At 38.5% G+C, this 10734-nt stretch overlaps 1 protein-coding gene across 1 annotated transcript; it reads right to left on the bottom strand.

Moving 5' to 3' along the window:
* Positions 1-4989: 4989 nt before the first annotated feature.
* Positions 4990-6028, bottom strand: LOC144717072 (chlorophyll a-b binding protein 2, chloroplastic-like). The gene has a single exon (XM_078592394.1). It carries the CDS (start codon positions 5979-5981, stop codon positions 5151-5153), a length of 831 nt encoding a protein of 276 aa, XP_078448520.1. The 5' UTR covers positions 5982-6028; the 3' UTR covers positions 4990-5150.
* Positions 6029-10734: the final 4706 nt, after the last annotated feature.

Genomic DNA, 10734 nt, shown 5'->3' with positions numbered 1-10734 from the left:
TGGACAGATTAGGATTTCATTCATGATAACAATTAGGAGAGTGGTTTTTTCATTCACAATCTCATTTGGGTCCATTCATGCATTCAATGAGAAAAGCATGGAAGGTGTGATGTTTATATTAAGATATGTGGAGAAAAGACACGACTCGGCCTGTTGGGCACGTGACTATGAGATTAGTATGACCTCTGTATTTTGTGACTCAGATCTTTGACATGTTCCTTGCTTATCATCATCAATAACCTAGGTTTCCATGATCACCCACTCCACCTTTAACTCCACAAATTGTCAGTGCATATCCACCTCCAACTACATTTCACCGGCAATGACAAAATCATCATCACTTGCCTCTTCTCTACCACTTTTGAATGCATATCTCCCATCATCTCCATCAGAGACAGTGGCGGTATTTCTTTCACATGTTCCACTCCACTCACATCCATCGCCGTTAATCGTCACATGACACCCCTAAAGGGCAGGCTATGGTATTTTGAATAGAATTAATTGGAATTTTTTAATTATAAAGTTACTTACAGTTTTTCCAAACTTATTCTTTAAATCTTGAATAAGTTAGGTTACATCAAGCTCATATTTTCTGACTTTCTAGAATTAGTTTGAGTAATTCGTCACTAGTTTGCTTTCAATAAATTAGATTTAATTATTTAAATAAATATAAAAATATCCGTAGAAATTAAAGGTAAATTCACTTATTCACTTCTTGCTCATAGTGGATTCAAGCTTTGCTTTTCCAATTCTCGTAAGGAAGATCATAAATATTGTTGCATAAACCATAAGCCTTAAATGCCATTTCTAATCCAAATTTATTTTTCATCAACTAGGGCTTTTGCAGGGGATTAATATTTATCTTCTTCAAGTTTTATTCTTATTTTCATGCTATCCTATTTTCTCTATTGTTGTTTTGCTTTCTTCATCTTTACTTGTTCTTCTCCCTTCCTTTTCTTCTTCTTTACAACTTTTTCTTAGACCTTTTTTCTTGTTTTTCCATGCCATTTTTGTACTTGTCTTCTTTGACTTTGACACTGACTAGCGAATATGACTGGGCTGTGATCAGATCATGACTACACCAGGACAGGATTAGACCAAAACAATATGTAGCTGAGGTTTAGGTCCTTGGTAAAAAGTGAGAGTGGACAGGGATTGTTAAACTGTACTTATTCCCTTACCCTAAGCAAGAATTCTGTAGGATGTTGTTATATTTTCACAGTAAACTATCAACTTGGTATAGATGCAAAGGGGTATAAAGTGTATTGGGTAGGTTAAGGTTATATGCAGCAATAAAGTATAGCTCTAAGGAAACCTTTGCCTCTGTGGCAAACATGAACATACTAAGGATCATTATTTCCCTTTTCACCTATCAACGCCTAGTAGATACAGCAGTTAGGCATTAATAATGCTCTCTGTCATGGACATCTGGGGAATATATATATATATATATATACATATATATGTATATATATATATAATATAGTATATATATACTAGGCGTTGATAGGTGAAAAGGGAAATAATGATCCTTAGTATGTTCATGTTTACCACAGGGGCAAAGGTTTCCTTAGAACTATATATATATCTTCCCCAGATGTTCATGACAGAGAGCATTATTAATGCCTAACTGCTGTATCTACTAGGCGTTGATAGGTGAAAAGGGAAATAATGATCCTTAGTATGTTCATGTTTGCTACAGGGGCAAAGGTTTCCTTAGAGCTATACTTTAGAAATAATATGTATATATATATATGTATATATATATTATGTTCTATCACTTTGGGTTCAAAAATGACCAAAAAAGCTACTTGGTCTGCAACCTAAACAAAGCTTTTTATGGCCCTAAATAATATATGATGACTTGATTTGGAGAACTACAAATACCATTCAGTCAATGGACTATAACCAAAGTAATGGGGGCCACACTTCATTCATAAAGCATGCTTGTAAGGGAATAGCCTTATTACTACTATATGTTTGTAATATGATTTTGACACGAGATGATCAAGAGGAAATTCAGAATGTGGATGAGAGCTTTAATAAGGAATGTGAAAACTAAAAATTGGGCAGACCATAATATTGTTTAGGCATTGAGGTAGCCTATACACATCAAGGTATAGTTCTCTCCCAACTCTATTATAATTTTGGACTTACTAAGAGAAACTGATTTGCTTGAGTGTAAACCATCACCTATACTATTCAGATCCATACCATAAACTAGGCATTTGGTTGAAAAGTACTCGCCCCGATGAAGGACAATATTAATGACTGGTTGGTAATCTTATATTCCTAAATCTTACTCGTCCAAACATATATTTTAAATCTTACTCGTTCTCTCTCTGTCTTTGATTCTCACCTCCTTAATCTCACATCCTTAATTTTTTATTTATTGTAGGAAATGTTATGGAGATTAAAAATGTGAATACAAGTATTTAGGTTATATGATTAAATATAGATAATGTCCATTTTTATCGCATCACAATTCACTCTTCATTGTATACATCTAAACATATATTTTGCGATGTATTCTTGGTGAGTCAATTCACACAGGATCCCTTGGAAGTACATTAATCTTGAATATGTTGCATACTCAGATATCTGAAGGGAAAGAGATGACTCAGAAATATTTTAAACCAGCAGTTTATATTAACATTGATGTTTATACTTATATTTCTTATGCAGGTAATATTATTGATCGACGCTCCACTTCAGGGTACTATGCAATTTATGGGGGTAATCTTATCTCATGATTGTAGGAAATGACACATCTCGGATGAGACATATAGGATGCGATGGGAAGGATGACTATTGCTATTTGACGGAACTATGACTTGTAGTTCATCATGTCTCCCAACTCGTCACACATGCCTGGGTTTTGAGAAAATCCATCGCAGTTGCGTCACACGTCACAGGCCCTCACTTCCCATCTTTGATGTGGCACTAGCCTCTCGCTCTGTAGTTTTGTTCTCTCCGTGGGTATCTCTCTTACTCTCTCTCTCTCTTTCTTTCTCTCTCTCTTTATCTCTCTCTCTCTCTCTCTCTCTTTATCTCTCTCTCTCTCTCTCTCTCTCTCTCTCTTTCTCTCACTCTTTCTCTTTATCTCTCTCTCTCTTTCTCTCTCTCTCTCTTTCTCTTTATCTCTCTCTTTCTCTTTATCTTTCTCTCTCTTTCTCCCTCTCTCTCTCTTTTTCTCTCTCTCTTTATTTCTCTTTCTCTTTCTTTCACTCGCTCTCTCTCTCTCTCTATTTCTCTTTCTTTCACTCCCTCTCTCTCTATTCCTCTTTCTTTCGCTCTCTCTTTCTCTCCCTCCCTATTTCTCTTTTTCTTTCTTTCACTCGCGCTCTCTCTCTCTCTCTATTTCTCTTTCTTTCTCTCCCTCTCTCTCTATTCCTCTTTCTTTCTCTCTCTCTTTCTCTCCCTCTCTATTTCTCTTTTTCTTTCTTTCACTCGCGCTCTCTCTCTCTCTCTATTTCTCTTTCTTTCACTCCCTCTCTCTCTATTCCTCTTTCTTTCACTCTCTCTTTCTCTCCCTCTCTATTTCTCTTTCTCTTTCTTTCACTCACTCTCTCTCTCTCTCTCTCTCTCTTTTCGCTCTCTCTCTCTCTCAGTCTCTGTCGGGGGGCACTCGCTCTTGGCATCTGTGAATCCTTGTGGATCAATCATCTGCTGTTTGATCACACAGATTCCATTAGCAACCTTAACAAGTGAACTGTAACTGAGATATATATATCGTTTTACAATATTGACTAATAAAACATAGATGGCCTAAATAACCGCGCCAAATTCGCTTTTATACTTTTTATGTTTCAAATGAAAATAGGGGAACCTTTAAATTCCGTTTCAAGGTTTTTCAATTCGAAAACGAAATATAAGAAGAAATAAAATTTCAACTTCGTTTTTATCAGATTAGACGAAACAGTTATAAATAATTTCGTTTTTCTAGTTTTAAATGATCGAGCAAAGGTACTAAATTAGATATTTTTGTGGTTTTGGTTTGATACATAAAAAACTAATAGATTTTGTACTGGCCTTTAAACTGAGCGAGGTGGTAGGACTCAATTTACGCTTTTAAAGTAGGACTCAATTTACGCTTTTAAAATTCACTTAACGACGTTGCCAGCGACGCGTTTGTAGAATTACTAATACAACATAGGTTATCGTTTTTACCTTTCAGCGAATGATAACATGGCAGCACTTTTTTCTGTTTTCTCACCAATCTCACTATACTTAATTTCTTTTGCCTTCCATTGCTAAATTACCTGCCATGCGCCGAGTAATTTTTACGTACCTCAATAAGCTAGAAGAAACAAATGCTGACCTTTCTTATCAGCAGTCAAAGTCTAATATTATCATTGGTCTCAGAGAGCAGATAAGCTGGGTGCCAGGTTGCAGGTCAGCAGGTGGCAGACCGTCTGAGGGTGCTCAAAAGGCAATTCACGTTGGCAGCATACAGAATCACAGATGGGCAAAATGTGGCAGATTGTCGCGGGCACTTCTCAATTTTTTGCTGACAGGCTCAGCAGTTTCGCTGGACGCCTCGTGAGCATGGAGAAAGAGGAACGTTTCGGTGGTTTTTTCAAGGATAATAGGGCGAAGGGTAGATTCCAATCGCAGCAGGGCGTGGCGTGAAGAGAAGCAGAGCGCAGAGGCCAGCGGGGCATCTCAGAGTACTTGTTTCAAATGTCTACGGACCGAAATATAATGAGTTTTACGACCCTTTTTTCTAATCATGTATGATAAGATTTAAGAGAAACATCAGACTTTGACTAAACCATCCGAATGGATTGAGATATATCTATTGAACTTACCAGCCTTCAAATAAATCTATCTTTTATTTGAAATAATACCGTACGGTGTTGTTTGTTTAACGATAAACTATACGAACAGTATCCTCCCATAATAGTTAGTTAACCGTAAGGGGTTTTCTCGTTGACCTCATTATTTGCCTGCGCTACCGTTGTTTTCTCACCCTTCCAAGTTCCAATGTTAAAACAGAGAGAAAGCAACTCACGTGGAGAACCGATGGAAGTAATGTTCTTCAGAGCGGTGATAATTTACAACGCCGGACGGAACACGGCTGCCCTCATCGCATATCGCAACGTACGCCCGACATGGGTCGAGAGACTGATTGCGCGGCAAATAGGTCTTCAGTTGCCGGGGGCAAAATTGGCGGCCAAGGCCGAGGCATTGTTGCTGGCGGGGTCCGCGAGATGGTCGGCGAGGTTTTCAAGCGGGCCCTTGCCGGTGACGATGGCCTGCACGAAGAAGCCGAACATGGAGAACATGGCCACGCGGCCGTTCTTGATCTCCTTGACCTTGAGCTCGGCGAAAGCCTCGGGGTCGTCGGCCAGGCCGAGCGAGTCGAAGCTGCCGCCGGAGTAGAGCGGGTCGGTGACTTGGCCGAGCGGCCCGCCGGCGACGCGGTAGCCCTCGACGGCGCGCATGAGGACGACCTGCGCGGCCCAGATGGCGACGACGCTCTGCGCGTGCACCAGGCCGGGGTTGCCCAGATAGTCGAGCCCGCCGTCGGTGAAGATCTGCGAGCCGGCCTTGAACCACACCGCCTCGCCGAACTTGACGCCGTCGCGGGCCAGCAGCTCGGGGAAGACGCGGGCCAGCAGCTCGGGGAAGACGCAGCCCAGGGCGCCGAGCATAGCCCAGCGCGCGTGGATCACCTCCAGCTCGCGGTTCCTGGCGAAGGTCTCCGGGTCCGCCGACAGCCCCGCCGTGTCCCACCCGTAGTCGCCGGGGAACTCGCCCGTCAGGTACGACGGCGCCTTCCCGGAGAAGGGGCCGAGGTACTTTGCGCGCTCCGCCCCGTACCAGGGGCTTCCGGACGACGCGGGCTTGGGCTTCGCCGCCGTCTTCCTCATCGAGATCCTGCCCTCGCCGCCCGGAGGCTCGGAAGCGGCGCCGGGTGCGAGCTTCACGGCTTTGCCGGCCAGAGAAGCGGAGGAAAGGGCCATGCTGGTTGCCATCTCGTCGTTTCGAGGAAATTGACCGAGCTTCACTCTTGATGCTTGCACCCGTCTGGCCTGAGAAGTTGGCGGGTGGCCAGTCTCTTTAAATAACGTTCGGAATCGCCTAGACTAGATAGATATCTTGGTCCGCCCTTCCGTAACTCAGCGGTTCCTCCCATTGGCTTCTCCCAAGAGATAGTTTGATATCCTCCCGTGCGGCCACAAGTTTAGGTACTCTACGAAAGTCTCTTGTAACTTGTGAAGCCCGCTACTAAGAACGGCACGTCTGGGACGTGACGCCCCTGACGTGACGGGATGGATGACGCGACTAATGGTGACGCGACGAAATGTTTGTCAGGTCATTGTCTCATCAGGCGTCCGACGGTTTATAAAAGATCCGTCATGTTTCCGTCATGTCACCGTTGATCCTCGTTCCATCACATCACCATCACCGTGACGCCATCACCGTCACCGGTGGCAGAAATAATGTAATTTATTTTACTATCTTAATAAACATAGTAAAATAAATCCAATTATATGCGTTGAATCCGTCGATTGGTCGAACCGTTGAAGTCCCCTACTCCTCTTAGGTCGAGTCTAAGTATAACTCACCAATCGCCACTCGCCAAGTCGAAGTCTGAAGTCGGAACTCCAAGTCGGAAGCCTGTCGAAGTCAAACTCGAAGTCAGGACTTCGACCGTCGAAGATCATGTTGATCTTCTCTGGCAAGTTGCAATTCTGCGCTCTCTCACTGTGAGTTGTGCAATTTTTTTTTGTTTTTCATGAAATTTCAGATAGGGAGAAAGAGATATAGGGATGTCTGATATTGTATTTATGGATGCATTCGTTCTGTAGTACCTTCGATTTCAGAAATATTTGCAAGTCTATAGGTAATTCGAACGCTCTCTTTTTGGGTTATTTCTGAGGCCGATCCATCGATTTTGTGTCGTAGTCTGTATCTTCATTGGTCATCTGAGTCGAAAATGGTAGGTCGAATTGGTGGTTCTTGTGATGCATTTCTCTGGATTGATTACGATGCAGAATCTTTTTAAAAAATTCTAGATCGGGATTCAGTCGTTAATGATGTCCAATTAAGTGAAGATTTAATTGAGATTTTTTGTAAATTTGTCACCAAATTTCCCTAGATCGTAACTGGTGTTTTGCCCAATCTATTTCTCTTTCTGACGAATAAGGATTTTGGGTTTTAGATTGAAGCGCATGTTGATGTTTCTTTCTGGAGGCATGACGTATATGCATCATGGACTAGAAAAAAAGGATGAATGGATGAATTTTTCATTTGCTCTTGAAAATCAATTCGTTAAGATTTGCTCTTGAATGGATGTATTTTTTGTTTTGTCTTTATTTCAACTAATGTAATTTCGTTTTAGTACTTCCAATCATACAATTGCTTTGTAGATTGACAAAATTTGATGTAATCAATAGGTTCAGGGAAGATTACCAGTTTTTTTAGATTAATTCGTACTTAGTCTGTTTTTTTAATTTCTGGTAAAGCAGGAGGTGATATAATGCCTCCTTTCTTTCAGTTTTTATCGACGTTTTCCTGCTTCTATTTAAGGCTATATTGTGTAAGGTTTATGGAAAATATTAATAAACCTTTTCTCTAGGAAGTTCTATTCATGGTTCTATTTTGAATTCTTGGAAACAAGTATTTTAAAGATTGTGACATCTTCTAAAGAGGATACCATTCCATCCCTTCAGAGACAAAGCCTTGCCTAGACTGCTGTGTAGAAGCATTTGATAAATTTCTAGGATTTGTTGTCGCCAGTGAGTTCTTTTAGTGCGCTGTGTAGAAGCATTTTTTTACTGTCGCCAGCCTGTTGTGTAGAAGCATTTTTTTTGCATTTCTTCAAAAAATGGATGGTACATTTGTGAGCTCGTTCACAGTGTTACTACAATTTATTACTTTATTTTTTCATTTATTTTCTTCATGTCCCAATTCGATTATCATAATTACTACCTCATTTCTTGATATTGATTCAACTATGTTTTTCTTAAATTATTGAGAATTTTATTAACAAATATTTAAACAGGTTTCATAATATTTTCACGAACTGAAGTTGTAGGGATGTTGTCCATGCATTCCATATTAAACCATAAGTCAGTAAATACTTCATTTTTCCAACAGTCTATTAAGTTATTAAATTATTATATTCAGAAATTTCATTATTAAAGTGTAACTATAAATTTTTAATCCGTAAACAAATTATTCAATTCTATTGAAGACTGCGTCAATAAATCCTTAATTTCTCCGTCAATAAATTTATTACTAAAATAATTTCTTTCATTCCCCGGGAAAAAAATTAATTACTTAAATGTATTTAAAAAACAAATAAATGTCTTAACTTTTCTGTCAACAAATTAATTATTACATTCAAATTTTCACATTCATACAATTAATTATTAAATTATTTTCAAGAAAAAACTCACTAAGTATTAAAATTTTCTAGCAAGAACTTAATTATAAAATTATTTATATTCCCAATTCTATTGCATTACTTTGATTATCAAAACATATTAAACCATAAGTCACAAAATCCTTCATTTTCCATCAATATATTAATTTATCAAATTATTGCATTCATAATTCCCATTATTTTAATGTAATTATGAATTTTTAATCTGCAAACAATTCTTCAATTCTATTAAAGAACACGTCACTAAATCCTTATTTAAAACAAAATTTATGCACATTTCCCCAGCAACAAATTAATTATTGAAATGTATTTAATAAAACAATAAAATTCATATCATTTTGTGTCCCTAAGTTCATTAGAAAAATGCATTAAAATTCCGTCACGGGCGTCATCCGTGACTGACCTTTTATCACATCACCCGTTCGGGCTATCCCGTCACCATCACGTCACCGTCACGCACAGCCCGTCATGCGTCACGGTCACCGTCACGCCCCATGCATTTCGCCACAGTCACCATCACGTCATCCGTCACATGACCGTCATGGTGATGTGTGACGTGACGGATGACGTTTGACGATCCCTATCCGCTACAATATCCGATACGGTTGGCATCTGTCTTTGTCTCAAGGTTGGATGACAATATGGGATATCAGTGTCAGACATCAGTTTTCTTTTTATTTCCAACATATGAGTACCACTGTATTTAAAATAATTTATGACGCTAAGCTAAGCTATTGGGAGCTATATATATAAAGTATGTTTGAGCATTTATTAATTTTCTTAAAGGTTTTCAATTAATATTTCACTTAAGTACTTAGTATGGAAAATGGGCCGAATTGTATGAATTTAGGGACCCAATATGGGCCCACCATAGATATAGTAGTTGTAGAGGCTAGAGCGCAGTTTTTTTTCAATAAAATTTTTATGTTCTATTTTTTCAATTCTATTGTAAACTTAATATTTTTATATTTGGGACAATACATGTTTGTATTTTAAACAGGTATCCGGTTATCGGATATCATTATCCAGAAACCGAATTCGATATATGATATCTGGCTATTGGATACCGGATTTGATGTCCTATACCATTATCTGCCATATCCGAAGGCTTACCATATATCTCCCCATAACTGATATCTGATGGATATTTGATATGCATCCAATATCTGATATCTAGTACCAGAAACCGCTAACACATATGTGTATCAGATTTCAGATGGATATCAGACAGGCAAACACTACGCATACTATGATGGTGGTGATGCCGGTTTGGGTTCTTGAAGTGAAAGACGCATATCAATATTAAGTTATGTCGAACGGTTCGTCTATCTGTGAATTGGTTCTAGTTTTTTATCTAAAAGGGTGCAAAAACTACTTCTAGGGTGAAATGGAGCCACACTAGAATCTCAAGTGAAATAGATTCTAATATTAAGTTTCTTGCATTGGCTTTGGCCCAAATTAGATTAATTTTACGGGCGGTGCTGATGTCAAGGGAGAAGTTCAGTTTAATCATATTCTCACATATATTTTTCTTAAAATATTAATCTTTTGATGTTGTCAAGACCGATGCTCCAGGTTTTATGTAATGTGTATTACCCATTTAATGGTGAATTTACATTTTGCCAAAAATGTATTGCATCGTGCAACGTTATTTATTTATGGACATGTCTGAAAAGTAAGAGAGAATCTGACTGATAAATCAAGTGCATTCAAAATGCAAATAGAATTTTTAATATCAACTGATATTAATCTTGTAATATCAAGTAACCCCTTTTTGTCAGTAATGGATAAAGGAGATAGAACAGGCATAGCTAACCGCTTGTGGCGTCTAACTCAGATATACCTTAAATGATGATTTTTTTTCAATGATTATTTTATTTTTTGAATAAACATATGAACGTTTCAAGAAAGATTTCACCTTTTCCTCTCAATATTGAAATAAAATCATTTTTGGCCTTTTGATAAAAAATGAGATCATAAATAAATGCTACATGATCTTGATCTTATTATAAATAATATCACTACCGGATTACGGAAAAATTAAATGTGGGTCAACATAGTTTCTAGTTATGATATCCACAAGGATCAGTTGGCAGATACAGGTGAGCTTAAACAAATAAAAGGACAAAATCATGATGCTGTTTTCTTTATAACATCCAAAAATTTAAGAATAATCCATTCCAGATGTCACTGAATGTCACCAAGTAGATGAATAGATCTTTAGGTTGTTTAAAGATTAAAAAAACTGCTGAGTAATGTCAAAAAAAAAGGGCAAAGTACAAAGGTCCTGTTGGTAAGCTGCATCAGCATCAGTGACAATTGCTGCTGGTCGTGAC

The sequence above is a fragment of the Wolffia australiana genome, chromosome 2 (assembly GCF_029677425.1).
Source record: "Wolffia australiana isolate 7733 chromosome 2, ASM2967742v1".
In the NCBI taxonomy this organism is placed as follows: domain Eukaryota; kingdom Viridiplantae; phylum Streptophyta; class Magnoliopsida; order Alismatales; family Araceae; genus Wolffia; species Wolffia australiana.
Note: the sequence above shows the minus strand (reverse complement) of the source record. Positions and strands in the feature narration are given on the sequence as shown.

Excerpts from the sequence above, each read along its gene's own strand:
- LOC144717072 (XM_078592394.1), bottom strand. The coding sequence starts at position 5,981 with ATGGCAACCAGCATGGCCCTTTCCTCCGCTTCTCTGGCCGGCAAAGCC.